This window comes from Phyllobates terribilis, unplaced genomic scaffold (assembly GCF_046119375.1).
Source record: "Phyllobates terribilis strain yellow unplaced genomic scaffold, ASM4611937v1 Scaffold_47__1_contigs__length_9908305, whole genome shotgun sequence".
In the NCBI taxonomy this organism is placed as follows: domain Eukaryota; kingdom Metazoa; phylum Chordata; class Amphibia; order Anura; family Dendrobatidae; genus Phyllobates; species Phyllobates terribilis.
The window spans coordinates 7,887,473-7,910,421 of record NW_027362807.1 but is presented as its reverse complement, the minus strand read 5'-3'; the positions used below and the strand labels follow the sequence as shown (position 1 = coordinate 7,910,421).

Genomic DNA, 22,949 nt, shown 5'->3' with positions numbered 1-22,949 from the left:
CCGTACGCCTCGTACACGCGCGGCTCCGCTCCGTACGCCTCGTACACGCGCGGCTCCGCTCCGTACACCTCGTACACACGCGGCTCTGCTCCGTACACCTCGTACACACGCGGCTCTGCTCCGTACACCTCGTACACACGCGGCTCTGCTCCGTACACCTCGTACACGCGCGGCTCTGCTCCGTACACCTCGTACACACGCGGCTCCGCTCCGTACACCTCGTACACACGCGGCTCTGCTACATCCACACTGTAAACCCCTCCTGACCCCACACATAAACTTCAGCTCATCCAGCACCATGACAACCAGCACAGCAGAGTCCTGCATCCACTGAGGCCCCTGATCATGTGACTCCTGACTCCTCCCCTCCTGTGACCTCATCACGGCTCCTGTGCGCACAGAGCAGCCATATATGTGGTGGTGGCTCTGCAGGTGGAGGTATGTGGAGACCCCATTACTGGGCGCAGGGGGCATTAACCCCTTCAGCACGGAGACTCTTTTGGGGTCTTGTGTTGCCCCTTTATAAGAATCATAAGGTTTCTGTTCTGTTTCCTGTAATAGATACATACGACCCAACTATGGAGACAGGAAGGGAGGAAACGTATTGTTCTCATAGTACAGGACCCCTTTACTGCCCCCACAGTGTAATGCCCCCATTATGCCCCTTATGCAGGATGTATGATGCCCCACAGTGTAATGCCCCCATTATGCCCCTTATGTAGTATGTATGATGCCCCCACAGTGTAATGCCCCCATTATGCCCCTTATGTAGTATGTATGATGCCCCCACAGTGTAATGCCCCCATTATGCCCCTTATGCAGGAGGTATGATGCCCCCCACAGTGTAATGCCCCCATTATGCCCCTTATACAGGATGTATGATGCCCCCACACAGTGTAATGCCCCCATTATGCCCCTTATACAGTATGTATGATGCCCCCCACAGTGTAATGCCCCCATTTTGCCCCTTATGCAGGATGTATGATGCCCCCACACAGTGTAATGCCCCCATTATGCCCCTTATGCAGGATGTATGATGCCCCCACACAGTATAATGCCCCCATTATGCCCCTTATGCAGGATGTATGATGCTCCACACAGTGTAATTCCCCCAATATGCCCCTTATGCAGGATGTATGGTGCCCCCACACAGTGTAATGCCCCTTATGCAGGATGTGCGATGCCCCCACACAGTGTAATGTACCCACAGTACCGCCTGAGGTCATACAGTTAGAATAAGTCCTGAGGTTTTACAGTTGGAATAATCCCTCTAGAATTGGTTTTACCTTTGCCTGCTCCCCTATATGTATACCCTCGAGCATGTATATGACGCGCCCCCTGGGTCGTGGGGTACTCGGTGCCCGGCCGGTCGTTGCTAGGGGAGATGTCACAGTGGTGGTGACCCGGTCCATGACCCAGGGCGGTCAATAAAAAGGTGACAATTTACAGGGGATTTATAGTTTTTATATAAATGTTCATGACGCCACCTGTGGTATGCGGCTAAAGGGAGCCGCCACTGCGGAGCAGGTCCTCTGGAGCTGTTGTTAATGCAGCAGAGTTGGTTTAGCTCTCCACAGGTAGACCTTAGCTCTGTGCTGAGATGTTATAGATGTTGCAATTGTGGTGCGGTGTAGTGCAGGGGGTGATGGCGCAGCAATTATTTCTCAGAGACAGCGGGCTGCAGTCTTCAGGGTTTACTCACAGTTGTTAAGTTCCTCAGGTTACACTTTCCGGATTACAACCACCCACGTCGTGCTGCTTTCACCGGACAGGGGTTCAGCAATCCCTCAGGTATTTCAAGAGTGCCTGACAGGACCCCGTTCTATATGTCCTTCTCAGCCGTCTTCCTGCGCTGGTGTGTGACCCACTACTCGGTAGCGTCAGCCCTCCCTGGGAAAAGGTGTACTCGGACGGCGGGCCAGTGTTTGTAGGGGTGGATGCAGTCGCGGCCTTGGCCCTGTCCGTGCCCAGGGCGCACACATTAAAAATATGGGCTTTAGTGGAAGAGTGGTTATTTGTCGACTACGCCACCTGTGGTTTCTGGTGAGGACCACCAGCGCTGCAGCAGTCCTCTAAGGCCGGTGTTTTGGCTGCCAGGATGTTATAGCTCCCCGCAGGTGGAGCTAGGCCTCAGGGCAGGGTAGAAGAAGTGCAGTGCAGAGGAATGGTGGTCGCGGTGCCGCGCAGAAATGAGAGAGAAGAGGCGGTGTATGAAGTCATCCAGGTTTTTACTCACGGTAGACTTGTTTTCAGCCATAAAGCTTCTCTTTGTTCCTCACGGCATACTGCGGCCACCAGGATGGGGTTCAGCACACTCCGGGTAGCTCGGCTGCACCAGACAAAACCCCTGCACCGGAATGTTCCTCTCTCCTACCGTACTAGAACCGCCTCGTGCCCCATTAAAGTCCCGTACAGGTACTGCAATGTCCGTTGAAGGTGACTTCTAGCACCCGGACCGCCTAAGTCCTTTATTGGTGACTGGAGTGTAAACATGGCTCAAGGCTGGGGTCCCTCTGGATAGACGCAGATTAAAGGAATACAGGTGGTGACTCCGCTCCGTCCGTATTCCCCCTGGGATCCACTTCAGCCTCCGGACTTTTCTGACAGAGACATGGAGTACAAAGTCAGATAATCGGGGACCGGTACCCCCTTTTGCGGCGGGAGTCTCTCTGACCCAGTCAGAACAAGGGTAGCCGGTGGCGACTCCGCTCCGTCAGCACCCGTTGAGATCCTTTCGCCTGTGGAGCTCTTCTCCTCTGCTCCCCTCCTAGGCCCTCTTACTTGGACAGAGCTTGCTGTGACTGAATTCTGCCCAAGTCCCCTATCTCAAGGCCTGAGACCGGGCATCGCAGCCTCCTGAGGCATCTGCAGCTTGTACTGTCTGGCTCCTCCAGGGAACTGCGACCAAAGACCCTGTATTAAAGATGGACTCCATATTTATATGGATCCATTGGTGTAACCGTAAAGTGCTTCCTCCATCCTCACTCACTAAGATTCCCCCTACTTTTGGTTCCCCCCATACTCCTCCATTCAGGACCGGGGCAGCACATTGTGCTCTAAACCCCCTTCAGAATGGGAGTGTGTAGTGTGGATGTCTGGTGGGGTCCGGTGTGGTGCTCCATCCTTACCTCAGAGAGGAAGTACCACACCTCTTTCCATGAGGTGCAGTACACCTGTGGTGACTGAACCCTCAGGGGTGCCACACTGGCGCTCACCCTCCTTGCCCTGAGCCTCGCCAAACAATGTCCCAAGCCGGTATCCTCGGATCTTTCTGGGCAACCTGGAGTTCCCTGGATCCTATGTGGTTACCTTTTTGGCGACTTGAGTGCGGATGTGGCAACTGCACCCTGAAAGTACAGAAGCCTCCGGTTTCTAGTTGAACTTTGTAATTGTCACTAGTTAGGGGCCGGTCCCCTCTGCGGCTCGATCCCTCCACCGCCTGGCAGATTCGGGCGTACGGGTGGCCTCCAGCACTGCCCGTACCCCTGGGATCCCTTCCTCGTTCCTGGAGCCTTCCTCCTGCTCCTCTCCTCCTCAGTCTGTCCTGGGCCTCTCTCTAGGCCCTCCTCCTGAGCCGAGCACTTGCAGAGCTCCTGCTCCCAACTCTTCCTCTCAGACTGCTCTGACTGACTGACCTGTCCTTTCAAGATGGCTTCACTCTATATACTGTCCTAACAAGTGCTCATCTGAACTTCTTCCTCCACCCACACCCACTACATGGTTCCCCCTATTTTGGTCCCCCCCACTCCAGCCAGGTACAGGGCTCAGCAGGAAGCACGAGGCATCTTGCCCCTCCTGCTGGTCTGGAGTAGTGTAGTGTTGGATGCAAGTGTTTGGGTCCTGGGCAGCACTCTATCCTTACCTGAGAGTGAGATACCACACCTCTGGGTGAGATGCAGTACCTCTGTGGCGACTGAACTCGCAGGGGCGCCACATATACATGCATGTAGGGGAGCAGGCCTTTCTAGATATCGAGGCTTTGTACACTAATATACCGCATGAGGATGGTATCAGAGGAGTAAGACATTTATTGAAATCGAGATCAATGGAGTGTAGCAGACATAATGACTTCATGGAGAATCTTCTAAAATTCACTCTTACTCATTACGTATTGCTTTTTGACAGGAAGTACTTCCACCAGCTCAGGGGTACTGCTAACCTATTCCTGGGCTGGTGGGAGGAATCCACAATATTCAGGGATGATCATAAGTGATGACATCCATATATTGGGGTATGATACAAATATATTGACTACATTTTTATCATCTGGTCAGGGACGAGTGAACAATGTTTTGAATTTGTCAGGGAACTCAATATCCATAGAGTGGGCCTGAGATTTATATCAGAGTTTAATTATTACCAGTTGCCGTTCTTGGATGTACTAATCAAGAAAGATTGGGATGGGACCCTAAGAACACACATCTACCATAAACCTTCAAGCACTAATAAACTATTGAAGTGGGATAACCACCAACCCATCTCCATAAAAAGAGGAATACCCAAGGGCCAATTTTTATGGTTGAGAGGGTACTGCTCTAATGTCACAGATTTTAATATACAGGCAATAGACCTGAACATCAGATTCAGGGAAAAAGGGTACTCATGGAACATTTTGGATTTCACATCGTTTGCAGAAAAATGGGAGAGCCAAACGCTCCTCCATACCAATCCATGAGACTAAGAAAAATATTGGACTACACGAGTAAGAAAAACTTATGACAGAGTGACTGTATCTTTCATATCCTCAGAAAACACTGGGATATACTTGTGACTATCCCGGACCTGAGGGTGCTGTGGGATCTATTCCTACAATAACTTTCAGAAAGGGTCGGTCCATTAGGGACCATTTAGTGCATAATTTCTATAAAAAAACCTGCACCCAAGGGGACTTGGCTAGATAGAGGAATCTGCTGTTTCTTTAGATTTGAAAGACATTGTACATGTAATTGGATGAGACCATGTAAATGTTTCTTGAGCTCCTCCATGGTTGAAATCTTTTTTCCAGTGGGATTATTCGAATTGTAAAACCTCAGGACTAGTATATATGGTCACATGCACCTGCCCCCTAGATTATGTAGGCAAGATCAAGAGGGAGTCTAGGAGGAGGGTGGGGGGCATTTGGGTGATATATGCCATGGTTGGGAAACCCCATTAGCGAGAGACATGAACAGTGTACATTGCGGTGAAACCGGAGACATCTCCTTTTGTATCATTGTGGTTGTTAAACCCAATGTGAGAGGAGGAGATCACAATAGATGTATCCTCAAAAAAGAAAGTGAGTGGATTGTTAGGGGCCAGTGAATCCAGTCTAAGGGACTCAATGAGCAAATTTCCTATGCCTGTTTAGTGTGAATACAGACCCATTCTGGATTATATTTTTGGATTGTATACTCTACCCATTGCTACTTGGTTCCCTGTGAATGGGGTTTACATATTGTTGTACTTCATCGAGATATCTGAGCTTCTATATCTGAATTATATTCCACTTATACTATTTCATAATTAACAAGTGTGGTGATCCTTGTGTATCTCTAATTGTGCAATAGAGGGGAAATTTGACCATTTAGGAATATACTGTGGGCCATCATCCCATATTTTTTGTAGTGATAAAGTAGACCTACATGCTTATTGCATGATGGGAGAATGTGCAATACTTGTTTTTAGTCTCCCATGACGCTGATCTCAGAGATAGAAAAATCCTATGTTGGTGGAATGCAATCTAAAACAATTATGCGCTCTGGTGTGGAACGCATGCTTCCGATGACTGTGATGCACTCCGGCATGGAACGCACATGTCCGGGCACCTTTGTGCTTTCTGCTCGCCCCTCTCCGTTGTTTTGTGCTGAATTGTGGGGAGTACTTGAGAATTTATTTTTGTTCCATCTGTCTTTAGTTGATCCCACTGATGCATCAGATAAGTCCTCAGAGAATTTTAATTAGAGGAACCCATGGACACATTAGGATTTGTGAAGCTGACCTCCGCTCTCCTCTATTTCCTTTGAATTTGTTTTGTGACTTGTATTTCAAAACAGTAGCTCTTGGTTTTGTTTCATTTCCATGTGTAAATTGAATTTGACTCGTAGTCTTTGATATCTCTTTCAAACTTAGTTTTTTTGATGTCTGAGATCCATCCTCCAGACTTTGTAAATTCTTTTGCATATTTTGAGTTTTGTATCCAATAAGGCTTCTACACTAGGCGGAATACTTTCAACTAGTTATTTTCAAGAAACAAATATCAAACGCAATGTGACTTGGTTATCCTATAAGTTTTTTTTTTTAAATGTGGACATTCATCCTGTAAAGCATGCAACTATGTTTATAAAACCGACACATTTGAAGAAAACCTAATGGAACAGCAATTTGCAATACACAATTTCATCAATTGTAACACTATAGGGGTCATCTATTTAATAGAGTGTATAGAGAGTTAACTACAATATGTGGGATGCACGTCAGGTCCGCAAAAAACTATATTAGCAGACAATTATCCGACACCATCAATCCCACAACATTAAACGTGTCTGTGGTTTCAAGACACTTTTCACAAAAACATAACGCGGGTGCTCGGGTTCAACATATTGCGGATCGGATAGACAGATTGCTGGGTGGAGCTGGGGAAAACCCACCGTTCATGGTACACATTGGTACTAATGACAAAGTTAGAGGGAGGTGGAAGGTCCTTAAAAATGAGTACAGGGAAGCTGAAGACCAGGACCTCAAAGGTGGTGTTTTCACAAATACTGCCGGTGCCACCTGCGTCTTTCTCCACCTGCGTCACTAGAAAGACGTCGGGAGCTTAGGGAGATAAATCAGTGGCTTAGAAATTAGTGCAGGAAGGAAGGGTTTGGGCTCATGGAGAACTGTGCCGATTTCGCTATTGGCTACAGGCTCTACGGTAGGGATGGGTTGCATCTCAATAGGGGAAGGTGCAGCTTTGCTGGGGGAAAAAAATGGTCAGACGGATGGGGGAGCTTTTAAACGAAGATCTGGGGGGAGGGTAGTCATGCTTATAAGGGGTTAGATAGACTAGACAGAGTGGGAGAGTAGGGGGGGCTGGGATAAGCAAGGAAAGTAAGGAGTTGAGTAGGAGTAGGAAATTTGCTAATTGTATTAAATGTCTGCTAGCAAATGCAAGAAGTCTTGCAAACAAAATGGCTGAACTGGAGACTCTTATGTCGGTCAGAGAATACGATGTGGTGGGTATTACAGAAACCTGGCTGGATGAAAGCCATGACTGGGTGACAAATATAGAGGGATACACTACATTTAGAAAGGACAGGAAAGAGAAAAAAGGTGGAGGGATGTGTATTTTCGTAAGATCCAACTTAAAATCTGTGCTCAATGACAACATTGGTGGGAGCTGCGACAATGTAGAGTCAATTTGGGTGAATGTACACGGGGATGGCAATAATGGAAAGCTGCTAAGAGGAGTTTGTTACAAGCCTCCTAATATAGCTGAACTTCTAGAGGACGAAATGTTGGAACAAATTAAAAATGCAGCAAATAATAATAGGGTCCTTATTATGGGGGATTTTAACTATCCAGATTTTCATTTGGACATAGAATCTTTTGTTCTAAAAGCTGCAAATTCTTATCCACAGTTCAGAACAATTACCTCTCTCAGTTGGTAGATGAACCAACCAGAGGAGGTAATCTGCTGGATCTGGTGCTGTCAAATAGACCAGATACAATTTCAGATCTAGAGGTCCGGGAGCATTTGGGAAACAGCGACCATAATATGATAAGTTTCAATGTAATATTTAATAAAACATTTCAAAACGAAAATGCTAAAACCTGGAACTTTAGGAAAGCTGATTTCAACAAATTAAGGGAAGAGCTTAATTGTGTAGACTGGGACCATATCATGGTAACTGGGAATACCAAATGTAAATGGGTCATGTTTAAGGAAATACTACTAGATTCCTGTAGAAAATTTATACCCTGGAATAAAAAGGAACCAGGAATAAAAAGAAACCATTATGGACAAAAACAAAGGGCATTCAAAATCTTGAAGGCCGAGAATACTGAAATAGCATTTCAGTAGTATAAAGACCTAAATAAGAAATGTAAAAAAGAAATCAACCTAGCAAAATTATCTACAGAGAAATAAATTGACAGAGACATTAAATTCCCAAAAATGTTATGCATACATCAATGCCAAAAAGAGTAAATCAGATGGTATTGGCCCCTTAAAAGACAATAATAACAAGATAATTATAGAGGACAAAGAAAAGGCTGAGATATTAAGCAGACACTTTTCATACGTGTTCACCAACAAACAGTCTGTTTCAGGGTTCTTTCAAGAGGGCAAAAATCAAAGTTCACTTCCTAATATAACTAGTTTAACACAAAAAGAAGTACGCCTGCGTCTGAGCAAATTAAACATTGTCAAATCCCCTGGACCAGATGGTATTCATCCACGGATACTGAGGGAATTGAGCTCAGTAATTGACAAACCGCTGCATCTCGTATTCTTAGACACTCTTGTAACAGGGGTAGTGCCACAGGATTGGAGGATAGCAAATGTACCGATATTTAAGAAAGGTAAGAAGGTGGATCCAGGTAACTACCGTCCGGTAAGTCTGACATCAGTAGTGTGCATAGTTTTTGAGGGCATCATAAGAGATGACCTGCAGAGATATATTGCAGAGAATAATATAATAAATGATAATCAGCACGGATTCATGAAAAATAGGTTGTGTCTAACCAACATGTTGGGGTTCTATGAGGGGATAAGTGCAAATCTAGATGTTGCTAATGTGGCTGATGTGATTTACCTGGACTTTGCAAAGGCATTTGATACTGTACCACATAGCAGCCTTATACTGAAGCTACAGAAGCAATGACTTGGGGGAACTATATGTAGATGGGTAAGGAATTGGCTAAATGATAGGAAACAAAGAGTCGTCATAAATGGTACATTCTCTAAATAGGACATAGTCAGCAGTGGGGTGCTACAGGGATCTGTGCTAGGACCAATTCTTTTTAACCTCTTTATTAATGACCTTGGGAATGGAATTGTAAGTAAAGTGACAGTTTTTGCTGACGATGCCAAACTATGTAGGATATTAAAATCTGATCTTGACATTACGATATTGCAGAACGATCTGGATAAGATGACTGAATGGGCAAACACTTGGCAGATTAAGTTTAATGTAGATAAATGTAGAGTAATGCACATAAGATGGAGTAATCCTATTGCTGCATATACATTAAGTGGGAGTATACTCAGGACTACAGAACAGGAGAAGGATTTTGGTGTTCTGGTTACAAGTAAGCTGAGCAGCAGTACTCAATGTCAAGCAGCAGCCGCAAAAGCAAACAAGATTTTAGGGTGTATAAAAAGAGAAATAAAATCCTACAATCCCAACGTATTGTTACCCCTTTATAAATCACTGGTGAGGCCACATCTGGAATATGGGATCCAGTTTTGGGCTCCACATTTTAAAAAGGATATTCAGAAGTTAGAGTCAGTTCAAAGGCAGCAACTAGATTATTATATAGAATGGTAGACCTCTCATATGATGAGCGGTTGAAAAAGTTGAGCTTGTTTAGCTTAGAAAAACGACGCCTCAGAGGGGATCTCATCTACATGTATAGATATATGTGTGGTCAATACAAAGGTCTAGCACATGACTTATTCCTTCCAAAGACTATACTAAGGACCAGAGGGCAATCATTACGGGTGAAAGAAAGGTGATTCCGGCACCTAAGCAGGAAATGGTTCTTTGCAGTAAGAGCAGTTGGGCTGTGGAATGCCCTACTACAGTAGGTAGTAATGGCAGACACTATATCAGCTTTCAAAAAAGGGCTGAATGATTTCCTTGACACAGGTAACATTGTGGGTTACAGTTAAATTATACAAAATGTTACACCTATAGTAGTACATTTGATCCAGGGTTCTTGTACTGATCGCTTTTTCTCGGGGTCAAGAAGGATGCAAATTGTCTGAATGTGTCCTGGGGTTTTTGCCTTCTTCTGGATCAACAGATTTAAATACAGGGATTTTAGTAATACCATATGAGTAATACAAAAAATAAAACTAATTAAAAAATTATAAACTGGTTCATTTGTAACTGTAATAGTGCAGTAATAATAAAAATGGTAATACATTTGTGAGGCCTGGTTCCAGTAAGTTAGTTTAGTGTTAGCGTAGGGAGTACAATTGGGGGAGAAAGGTTGAACTTGATGGACCTAGGTCTTTATTCAACCTACGTTACTATGTTACTATGTATAAAGGGGATATCATATCCTTCAGATTTTAGGAATAGAAAAGGCTTATAAACCATTAAAAGGCAGAGATATGAAAAGAAAAATGTTAAATAGAGAGTCACATTGGATTTTTAAATTACAAACTAGAGCCCCACAGGGAATGAACATCAGACAGGATTTAATATTACAGTGCAATTAATTGTATTTGATTTTATTGAATATCTCATGCATGAGTTGTATTTGTGTATTATTGTGACGCTGAGTCACTTTTCACAGCCAAGCTGTGAGACGGAATAGCCGAGGAGTCCGGAGTTAAAAGCCAGTAGGGTACGTCATAAACAGAAGGAAGAGGCAAAGGCTTATTCAGGTAACGTTACGTTGGTCAGAATACCAGGAGGATAGCGGATCAGAGCAGAAGGGGTTAAACAGACGGATGGTCAGAACAAGGTCCAAGGTCAGGCAACAGAATATCAATACACAGAACACTTAGGCACAGAGAAACAAACCTCACACTAGCTGAATGTACGTCTGGCAGAGGTCAGGGAGAAACAGCTAGATATGTAGCCTGGCAGTCACCTGGAATGATGAACACCTGGAGATAGCCAGTGCCTCCCAGTCTCAGATTGGACAGCCAAGCTGTCAATCAACACACTGACTGCTTCAGCACGCCCCTGTACCAGATTGGACCACCGAGCTGTCAAAGTACCGACCGCTCCAGCATGCCCCTGTACAAGATTGGACGGCTGAGCTGTCAGTAACTGCATCCCAGACACAGTGAGGGGTGGAACTGTGACAATTATCTTTTCCTTCCATACAGTACAGGGTCAAATTGTCTGAGAAGTACTCAGTAATCAACGGACACCCAGGTGTTTGAAAGGGAAGGATATAAAAGTATCAGAGACTCACATGTTGCAAACCATGAATAAGCCTTGGTTTGGTATGTGGGCACTTGGTGGTATGCCATCACAACAGTTTTTATGAATTTACAATAAATGAGAGGTTTTAACAATATAGACAATGCTGGAGAATCCATCTCTCCTCCTTTCTCTACTTGAAATGTCCCTGACCAGGGCGGCTCCAGTGATCTTTAGACAAAGTGCATTGAATAAACAGTGAGCTGACCTCCCTCTCCATTTTCCCATTACATGCATGTTTTCCCTATAGTGACAAATATTTATTTTTGCTAAAACTGTGATATTTTCACTTAAACTTTTTTTTAAACCTTTTTTATAAACTTTTTTAAACAACTTTCATTAGTGCGATCATACAACATACAAACCTTTGATTGCTCAGGTGATGCACTGTACTACTGTAGTGCCGTGTATTATCACTGCCTGTCAGTGCAATAGTAACGACCCCATACACATGAGATAAGTATTGGTTGAATGGTCATTTGGCAGATGGCTATCTCTCCCGACTCCCCCATACACACAAATATTCCAGCTTTCCTGTGGTCTGTATGACTGACTGCATCTGTAGGGAGGCCCCCAAATACATTATATAGTCGACCAAAACCCCCCAAATCAGTGCTTTCATGCAACTTTAGTCTAATATTTAAGGGTGGCGTTAAAAGGTAACTTATTGGACGCTGCCTCTGGCCCGGCCTAATAGACTTTTGTACATTGCAGGCCCAGAAACCATTATTAGGCATTTAAGTATTGTAGGAACTATACCATTGAGCACTTGGGGAAGAAGGGGCATTGGGCCAAACTCTGTCACACCTTCTTAGATGCCATGTTAGCTTTTTGCAGGAGCAAGTGGTTAAGCTGCCAGAGATTTTGTTGCAGCCGCACCTGTCTCATCCTTGCTGTGTACATCTATGTTCTGGTGCCCAAAAGAGTTCATATAAAAACAAAAACAAATGTTTAACTTGTTAAAAAATAATATGTGTCTTCTGCTTTTTGCATGTTTTTTCTTTTTACAAGAATTGTTGGTGACCATTTTCTTTTGAAACATTTTAATATCTGCTTTTTTTCTGGGGTTTTTCTTGTAATATAGGAAAGCCTAAGGCCAGAAATAAACCCCATAATACACTGTACACGTAGACTTTGGTATCAAATAATTGCTGTCCGCGGTGTTTGTGCAATCAAAACAGCTTTTATAAAAGCCTCAAACTTCTGTGTGTTAATCAGACATGAGCGGTAACTTGATAGAAGATTACAGTCCGGGGAAGACGGGAAACATTCATACAGACAGCCGGTGTTGATGTGTTTAGTGACGGTTTGTGACTAAATATGTTTTTAGAACCGTAGTAGAAGATGTTGCCTCATCATGTAGTTATTTCTCATTTCACGTGAAATTAATATCTCCTGCAGTACTGCTAATGCCAGTGTCGGAAAATGAGACGAGAATTAGTGGTATGGAAGATAAGTCTATGAGAAACGTATTCAGCTGCAGACTCCGAGGAAGAAATTGCTTGTTGTCTGTGGCCTAAAATATAAAGGTTTTATTACTAGATGTAAAGAAAAAACTAAATACTGTAAAATCATAAATCTTATATGTTTCCCCTCATTATGTCCAATAGTTGTATTATACCAACAGGATTTTTATGATGTTCCATCGGCTCATCATCTCCTCATTCAGGTCTCTACAACACCGGATCCTCTCAGTGGAGATCTTCTATATAAGAAAATTTTCCTGATTTATCCATCAAAGATGGATATGGACAGGGACAAGATGGCGGAGAGGATATTACACCTCACCCTAGAGATCCTCTTCCGGCTTACTGGAGAGGTGAGAGATTCTGATGACATCACATTTAATCATTCTTATCTATGGGAATAACAGATGAACTGAACTGGAGAGGTGAGGACTCTGGAAATGTCTGTTGTGAGATTTATTAATGTGTCTTTCCATAACCAGGATTACACAGTAGTGAAGAAGACCTCTAGTGAGTGCTGTCAGGACCCTGTGTCTGAGGGATGGGGAAAACCCCTGAGACTAATCACGGGGCCTCCACCTCACCCCCTGATACATGAGGACATCAATGACCAGAAGATCCTAGAACTCACCTACAAGATGATTGAGCTTCTGATTGGAGAGGTGACATTACTGGGAATGTGGGGACATTATACAGTAACGCTATGAAGGGATTGTGGAGATGACGGTATCAATGTATGTGTCAGGTTCCTATACGGTGTCAGGATGTCGCCGTCTATTTCTCCATGGAGGAGTGGGAGTATTTAGAAGGACACAAAGATCTGTACAGGGACGTCATGATGAAGATTCCCCAGCCCCTCACATCACCAGGTAATAGACAGGACTAAATACACGCAGCTTACAATTATCTGTATGAAAATAATTAATTCAGTCCCTGTATGTGTTTCCTCCAGATCTATCCAGTAAGAGGACAACACCAGAGAGATATCCCCGTCCTCTTCTTCCACAGGCCTGTAAACAAGAAGATCCCAATGTTCCTCAGGATCATCAGGTAGATGGAGAGAAGGTGTCATGAGATCTCCCCTACAATGTGTAGACGGCTGTAAAGGTCTTGTGTTCAGTCTTGTTTTATCCACAAATATTTATATTTGTGTAATGAGAACGGTGGAGATGACGGGATTAGAGCTGATCATAGATGTGACTTCTCCATCTTACTTCTATAATATTTGTTCCAGAGTGAAGATCAGACCCATATTAATACTACAGAGACATATGTGATGGGTGATGAGCAGTGTAAAGAGGAGATTCCTACATATGACTACCCAGGTGAGTCGTAACCACTAAATGCAGTGAACTCACAGATTCTTCTCAGTCACCGGCTGTGGCTGCTTTATCGGTGGTGTAGTCCGGCCGTATCACAATCGTGGATCACCATTTTGCCGCTCGACCACAACATTCTCCTCTGTCCGAAAATGTTCAAATTACTTTGTGAAATTGTGAAAGACCTTTTCTATAGAACTTACAACCTGGAGGATCCACCTACTCCCTAGGATTAGAAGACACTGTCCGTTACCTGCCCAGATCTGTAAACTACAAAGCCAAATGACAGCGTATGTAGAATGTGCTGACAAGTTAGAAAATCACTTGAAGAAAAATATTATGATGGGCCTGTAAGAGAAAGCGGAGGGTAATGATGCTGTTGGCTTCCTAGATCCCTGATATCTTATTGGATGAATCTACCTTCTCGCCCTTCTGTGCTGCTGAATGTGCTCATATGGTCCTTACAAGACACTGTACAATAACAGCAGAGTTTCCCTTTATCTTGACTTTTCAATTTCTTTTCAACAAAACTAACTTCAAACAGGATTGCGATAAGCTACACTAAAAACATTACACCTGTGCCATGATATATCTCTAAACTGTGCGTGGCTGATAGCTGTAATATACATTTATTCCCGCCTGCAGGAGATGTGCTGGCATGGCTCGAGCCCTGGTTTCATGGATTCACTCCACGTCATAAATTCCATTATGTTTTCAATCCTAAGGAATTCAGATTACTGCTCAATCTCTCCTGAAATGGGAGCGCTAATACTTTCTCTACTCTGCTGGTCAGAATTCATAGTAGCTCCAATGGTCCACCATAAATGAGTGCAACTCCGGTTTAGTGTTGGATTTCTCCCTTCATACATACGTTGTTGTTGTTGGGGATGTTACATGTTTTTATATTCTTTTTTTTTTTTTTTACCAGTTCATTCTGTATGATAGCTTCATTGTAGTGGGATCGGCCTTCCTCACTTATGTGACTCTGTAACTCCCTGGTAGCCTTTCAAAAAGATCTCCATTGCCTCTTCCAAATGCCCAAGCTCTAAATTTAAGACACCTCATCTCTGCACTATTATAAAAAGTTCACTTTAAATGTCTAATATTTCTTCTTGAAACTAATCTGCCAGAAAATATTGTCCCTTAAGATAGTTTAGATTGCCAAGAGCCACCGAGCCCCATACTCTAATTACTCCCATCACCAGCGCCGCCTGCAGAATGAATAAGGCGGCTCCTGGTGACAGAAGCCGATTCACAGGATCAGATCCCAGAGGAGATGGGACAAACCATTTGCAGAAGCCCTAATATGACAAAATGTCAGAAAACCAGAGCAGTAGAAATCCCCATAAAGTGACTTCATTTTGGAAATTACAACTCTCAGTGAATTAATCTATAGGAGTATTGATTATTTTGACTACACAGGCATTTTCCGAAAATTAGCCCTGGATGTTGGAGAGTAAAAATTGCATATTGGCCATTTTATTACCCAACACATAGTGCTCAGATTGTGCTCCAGGAGACAAAAACACCTTAAATTAAGTGGGTTCTTCTCATTATAGTAATGCCAAATACATAGATGCTAAATGTGGTTTGGGCGCACTGCAAGGCTCAGAAGTGAGGGGGAGATCTGACTTCGGAAAAGAAGATATTGCTGGATTGGTTTATGGAAGCCATGTTGATTCTCAAGAGCCTTTGAGCCACTAATAATGTGGAAACCTCTGTTTTTCCACTGACAGATGATGGACCTGAGTGGGGACTTGTTTTTGTGTGGGATGAGTAGAAGTTTTTATTGGTATCATTTTTGCCTACATAACATTGTTTGATGGCTTCTTATTCCATATTTTGGAGGCAGAATGAACAGTTGGACACCACGCTCTACTGGTTCATCCTATGAGGTTTTCTATTAGACTGTGAACTGTCATTCTGTCAATAACTTGCCATTTCTACAGACATTTTAAGCACAATTAACACAAGAATCCCATAGAAAAATAAATAAAGATTGCATACCACTTCTAAATCAATCTAAACAAACACATCCCTGGGCTACATGCTAGTCCAGGAAAATGAAGAGATATATGCTCAAGTTTAAAAATCTATTTTATTAGACACAAATCTAAAAAATAGAGGAATATTTAAAATATTTTAAATATTCCTCTATTTTTTAGATTTGTGTCTAATAAAATTGATTTTTAAACTTGAGCATATATTTCTTGATTTTCCTGGATTAGCATGTAGCCCAGGGATGTGTTTGTTTAGACATTTTAAGTAGAAATGTTCAAAACCATAAATTTCAAGGACATTTTATTCAAAATTAATAATTGTTTTTTTTTCTTGGCAGATGACTGTACCAGAAGATCAGAGGGACAGGAGATTTTTAAATCTGACGATCTTGAGATCCCACAGGATACAATTGAAGTGAATGCCATTACTCCAGATATACCATCATCCCTTCACAGTAAACATCAATCATCTGATCCTATGAAACAGGTCCTATCTTCTGATTCATTACCAACTACTAAGGAAAATGAAAATAAAATAAGCATTAAAAAACGAACTGCTCCTAAAGCAAAGAAATCATTTTTATGTTCAGAAAATGGAAATAGTTTTACCCTCGAAAAGTCTATTCTTAAACCTCAAAAAATACAAACAGCGGACAATAGATTTTTTTGTTCCAAATGTAGAAAATATTTTAACCAGAAATCAGTTTTTGTTGATCACCAGAGAACCCACACAGAGGAGAAGCCTTTTTCATGTTCAGAATGTGGGAAATGTTTTAACCGTAAAAAGTTTCTTCATAGACACAAGAGAACTCACACAGGGGAGAAGCCCTTTTCCTGTTTAGAATGTGGGAAATATTTTAACCGGAAAGACCATCTTGATAACCACCAGAGAACCCACACAGGGGAGAAGCCCTTTTCCTGTTCAGAATGTGGGAAATGTTTTAACCGGAAAGAGCATCTTGATAACCACCAGAGAACCCACACAGGCGAGAAGCCCTTTTCCTGTTCAGAATGTGGGAAATGTTTTAATCGTAAAATGATTCTTGATAGACACAAGAGCACCCACATAGGGGAGAAGCCGTTTTCCTGTTCAGAATGTGGGAAATGTTTTAACAAGAAATCAGGTTTGCTTAAGCACCAGAGAACCCACACAGGGGAGAAGCCTTTTTTTTGTTCAGAATGTGGGAAATATTTTAACCATAAATCAGTTTTGGTTACGCACCAGAGAACCCACACAGGGGAGAAGCCCTTTTCATGTTCAGAATGTGGGAAATGTTTTAACCTTAAATCAGCTTTGGTTACGCACCAGAGAACCCACACAGGGGAGAAGCCCTTTTCATGTTCAGAATGTGGGAAATGTTTTACCCATAAATCGGATTTGGTTAAGCACCAGAGAACCCACACAGGGGAGAAGCCTTTTTCATGTTCAGATTGTGGGAAATGTTTTAACCAGAAATCCAATTTGATTAGGCACCAGAGAACCCACACAGGGTAGAAGCCTTTTTTCTAATCTTTTTTTTAATCCAATACATTTTTATTGAGATTTATTCATTAGTTGTTTTTTTTTGTTTTTTATAAAACAAGAAACCAGTACATACAATAATAAAATAACATACCATAGGGATGACATACATGCATCTCTCCTATATATCCTTTCAGCTTGCCCATTACCGCCTGATAACTTGCAGTTCTAATACCGCTCTCCATTGATCCTCAGAAATTGGACCTATATCTCCATCCATTTTTGTCTAGCTGGAGAAGGAAATTTTGTTAAATAATTATCAAGAAGGACTCAGTAAATATCAGAAATATGACCCTTAGTATTTCCCTTCTCTAATACCAACTTAACAATAGTATTATTTTCTACCCAAAAGGGCGTCCATCTTGATTGTGCATTAAATGAATGCCGAAACTGTAGATATTTATACAATTGTTTGTCAACCCAAATCCCCCCTTTAATTGATCAAAGGACTTAAGTATTCCTTCACACAATATGTTTTATATCGTATATATTCCTTTATCCTCCCAACTCCAAAATCCCTCTAATTTACAGAACTCAGCATATTTATTATTAAACCATATAGGTGTAGATTCATTGCAGTCTCCTATTTCCATTATATCTTTACCCCTATCCCAGACCTTGTAGAGTAGAGCAGGTGTAGGGTATATTGATTTCTTGTGTGCGAGGTCATTCAGTTCCACTATATGAATAGGAATATTCCACCGTGTTCCTGAGGTAATTAACCCCTTAATACTATTTGGGTTTGCAGCGCTATGCCACCCACCCAAATGTGACAATTGCGCTGCAATATAATATATTAGTGCATTAGGAATCGCCAATCCACCAGATTCCTTGTCACTTTGTAGATATTCACATTTTATCCTAGCCGATTTCTTTTTCATATAAGAGAATGAAACTTGCTATGAATTTTCTGAAAATGGGAATTATGGATCCAAATAGGGGCATTATCCAGAATGTATGAGTTGGGGCATCTATATAATTTTTAATAAGTTCCCTCTTCCTACAGCTGATAATGGTAATCTCCACCACGCATCGATTTTCTTTTTATACTTTTCCAGAAGAAGATATAGATTCAGTGCAATGTAATCCGGAGATCTTTTTGTTATACTTATACTCGGTATTAGAATTTCTCCACCGTTCGTATTCGTGTATGTTCTAATATGCTCGAATTAGGGATATCATCAAATGGTAGAATAACCGACTTATCCCAATTAATGGACAGGCCTGACCATTCACCAAACTCTCCAATAATGTTCAGAATAGGATCAGTAGACTTCTGGATATCACCTACAGTAGAAACCAGAAGTTTCCATACACTATGTAAAAAGACACATTTGCAGGTTTTTCTCAATATCGGACATGAAATCAGAATAAACCTTTCCCGTTTTAGGTAAATTAGGATTACCATCATTTATAATATTTGCCAAACGCCAGAATAATGAGAGAGAGAGACTGTTTTAAGGAATTTTTATAACTTACTGCAAAATCAAAAGTGTACATACATTTCATTAGTATTTGGTACCATTACCCTTAAACTGAATGACTTGGGTCAATCGTTTGGGATATCCTTCCACAAGCTTCTCACAATAGTTGGTCGGAATTTGGGCCGATTCCTCCTGACAAAACTGCTGTATCTGACCCAGGTTTATAGGTCACCTTGCTCGCACCGGCCTTTTCAGCTTTGCTCCTAAATCTTCAATAGGATTGAGATCAGGGCTTTGTGATGGCCACTCCAAAACATTGACTTTGCTATCCTTCAGCCACTTTGTTATCATTTTGGCAGTATGCTTTCGGTCATTGTCCATTTGGAAGACCCATTTCCGCCCAAGCTTTAACTTCCTGACTGATGTCTTCAGATGCTGCTTCATTATTGCCACATAATCTTCTTTTCTCATGATGCCATCTATTTTGTGAAGTGCACCAGTCCCTCCTGCAGCAAAACAGACCCACAACATGATGCTGACACCCCTGTGTTTCACAGTTGGGATTGTGTTCTTAGGCATCCAAGCTTCTTCCTTTTTCTTCCAAACGCAACAATGGTCATTATGCCCCAAAATTTCAATTTTAGTTTCATCAGACCACAGGACATGTCCCCAAAAATTAAGGTCTGTGTTCCTGTGTGCATTTGCAAACATTAATCTGCCTTCTTTGTTTCTTCTGGAGTAATGGCTTCTTCCTGGCAGAGTGGCCTTTCAGCCCATGTTGATACAGTACACGTTTCATGGTGGATATTGACACAATCTTACCAGCTTCCGCCATCATCCGCTGCTGTTATACAGCTGTGACATATGAAGGGATTGCCTAACAAACAGGCAATCCCTGCATATGTCACAGCTGTGTAACAGCCGCGACACATGCAGACGCGGTTGCTTCAACTGAAATGCCGAGCACGCCAAAACTATTCAGCGAATACCCGAGCGTGCTCGTTTAAAGGGTTAAACAAGCATGCTCACTCATCACTAATGTCAGATATTGAGAAAAGTATGCATATGTGTCTTTTTATATAGTGTATGTAAACTTCTGGTTTCAACTGTATATATATCAGTAAATCGTCAGCATAGAGTGAACTCATTCATCTAAGTTACCATATTTAAAGCCTACAATATCCGGGCTAGCACTCAACATATAGGCCAAAGGTTCAATGGCCATCGCGAGCAGGAGTGGAGACAGGGGGCATCCCTGCTGTGTGCCCCTCCCCATCACGATTGAAGCAGATAAGAGACCGTTAGTTCTTATTTTAGTCTGAGGTCCTGAGTACAAAACCTGTATGTATGATAGGAATTTGGGACCCACCCCAAACCTTTTCAGAACCTTCTACAGGTATTTCCATTCTACGCCATCGAATGCTTTAGCTGCATAGAGAAAGAAAGAAAGAAAGAATAGCTTTATGTCCTATTATTACATCTGATTTCTGAATATTCAAAAAAGGCCTTTCTAAATTCATTGCTGTGGACCAGTTTTGCATAAAGCCTGATTGATCCTGATGAATAATCTCTGTAATAATGTGAAATAATCTATTTGCCAGGGCCTTTGCAATAATTTTAGTGTCTACCAATAGAAGAAAAATGGGACGATATGACAGCAGGTCTTTCCCTGGGTTCAAAAGGATAACTACAATTGCATCATTCATAGATTTTGGCATGTGACCCAATTCTAATGCTTCATTAAAAGTATCTCATAGTTTAGGGATTAGGAGATCCTTACATTTTTTTAAAAATTCACATAACAGTCCATCAGAGCCGGGTGCCTTTTCATTACCAAGGGACTGTAATGCGTCCTCAAGTTCAGACATTGTCAGTGGGTTTTCTAGGTAGGAGCTACTTTCCTCTTTAAACTTAGGTAATTTTATATCCTCAAGAAACAATCCAAGTTCGACCGCATTTCCTCTAAATCTTGATTCATAAATACTAGAATAGTAAGTATGAAAGGCATTTAGCACATTGTTTCCTGATGTGGTGTCTCGATTTTCCGTGACATAAGATGGACCCTCCTGTGATTTATCTACGGTAGAAAGAAGATGCCTCACACTTTCCCTCTGTTCAAAATATTTTTGCTTTGTAAAGAACTGCTTGTTTTCCGCCTTAGAGATAAGATGATCATGAAATAATCCAAACAAACACAAGAAAAAATCAATCCAAATGGGTCTAGCTGTTGATTCTTGAGCTTTCAGCCATACCTTGTGAAATAGACCAATCCTTCCTTGCTAATTTGTTCTTATTCTCCTCCTCCTTCCTTTCCCTGATCTACATGCTATTGATTGTTAATCTTTGTCTAACCATTTCACACCTTTAGGGTATGTGCACACGATGCAGAAATGAAGCAGAAAATTTCTGCATCATTTCTGCATCTCCCTGGCAGAAAAAACGCATGCAGATTGACAAGCGCTTTCCAGGCGATTTTAGCATCACCTGGAAAGTGCTTGACAACTAGGTCACACTATATAAATCCATGCAAACAGCATGGATTTATATAGTGTGACCCGAGAGAGTGTATATACTTACCTCCGATGGCCCGCGCTGTCCTGCTTTACAAAGTTCCCGGCTGCCGGCAACTTTGAATTGAAAGACCTGCCGACGTCAGCGTCACGTGACCCGTCACATGACTCTGACGTCAGCGCAGGTCCTACAACTCACTGCAAGTGCCGGGAACCAAGCGGGAGCGGAGCGCGGGCCGACAGAAGGTAAGAATACATTTATTTTTTATTTTATTCTTTTTTTACAGCTTTTTTAATGGTACCTGGGTGTGGAGGAGAGTCTCCTCTCCTCCACACTCGGGTACCATCCGCATATTAGAACGCGCCAATAGCGCAAGTACAGATGCTGTCTTGCGGAATTGGCGCGTTCTAATGCAAGTCAATGGCGGCGAAATCGCCGCGTTTCCGCAAAATTAATTGACATGCTGCGGATTTTTGACCGCAGCGTTCACGCTGCGGAAAAATCCGCTTCATGAGCACAGCACATGCGGATTTCCATTGGGGAACATTGCTTCCCTTCTACCATGCGTTTTTCATGCGTTTCCGCGGCGTTTACGCAACTGCAAAAACGCCGCGGAAACGCATGAAATACGCATCGTGTGAACTCAGCCTTATGCAAGTTGGTTTCTCATTATGTTGTAATATCTATTACTTTTCCCAGTAGCTTCGTATGTATCAGACAATATTTGCAGAATCATCTGTTGGGTCTTGTAGTTTTCCTAGGGACCCTCTCAATCTCTCAGTGTGACACCAAACAGAATTAACGAACGACGTTACAATATGTGATTTCTTCTTGATTACAGTGTTTTCCAATAAAAGTTTTTCCATTTAACAAAGTATTTGCTCGTGAGTTTCTTATTTTTTTCTGCTTCTATTCTTTCTAGATATAATAGATTTGTTAATTGTGAGATGAAATCCTGTAAAGTCGGGATTGAAGGTTCCAACCAGCAGCCTAGTAACATACGCTTTGCCAATAGAACCAAAACATAGAATAATGGAGAGATCTTAAATGAAGACCTTCCTTCTTTCGTTTTCTGTCTAGGCCAGTAGTGAAACAATATCATCATAAGAGGGAGTTGTGTTTTAAAGTTCCACATTTCTTTAACCCCTTAAGGACCTTGGGATTTTCCGTTTTTGTATTTTAATTTTTTGCTCCCCTTGTTCCCAGAGGTATAGCTTTTTTATTTTTTGGTCAATATGGCCATGTGAGGGCTTATTTTTTGTGGGACAAGTTGTACTTTTGAACAGCATCACTGGTTTTATCATATTGTGTACTGGGAAATGGGAAAAAAACTCCAAATGCGGTGAATTTGTAAAAAAAATGCAATTCTACAGTTGTTTTTTTTACCACGTTCACTGAATGCTAAAACTGAGCTGCCATTATTATTCTCCAGGTCATTACGAGTTCTTAGACAGCAAACATGTGTAGGTTCTTTAAGTGGTGAAAAAAATGCCATTTTCCGAGACCCGTAGCGTCTCCAATTTTCGGGATCTGGAGCCAGGTGAGGGCTTATTTTTTGCGAGCTGAGCTGACATTTTTATT

General features: G+C 42.2%; 1 protein-coding gene across 1 annotated transcript; it reads left to right on the top strand.

Annotated features, from left to right (window-relative positions):
• The first annotated feature begins 375 nt into the window (after positions 1–375).
• LOC141191571 (uncharacterized) lies at positions 376–22,189 on the top strand. Its single transcript, XM_073661501.1, has 7 exons — positions 376–438; positions 12,796–12,945; positions 13,075–13,254; positions 13,338–13,461; positions 13,545–13,642; positions 13,827–13,917; positions 16,250–22,189. Exons 2-7 carry the CDS (start codon positions 12,868–12,870, stop codon positions 17,404–17,406), a joined length of 1,728 nt encoding a protein of 575 aa, XP_073517602.1. The 5' UTR covers positions 376–438; positions 12,796–12,867; the 3' UTR covers positions 17,407–22,189.
• The last annotated feature ends 760 nt before the right edge of the window (positions 22,190–22,949 follow it).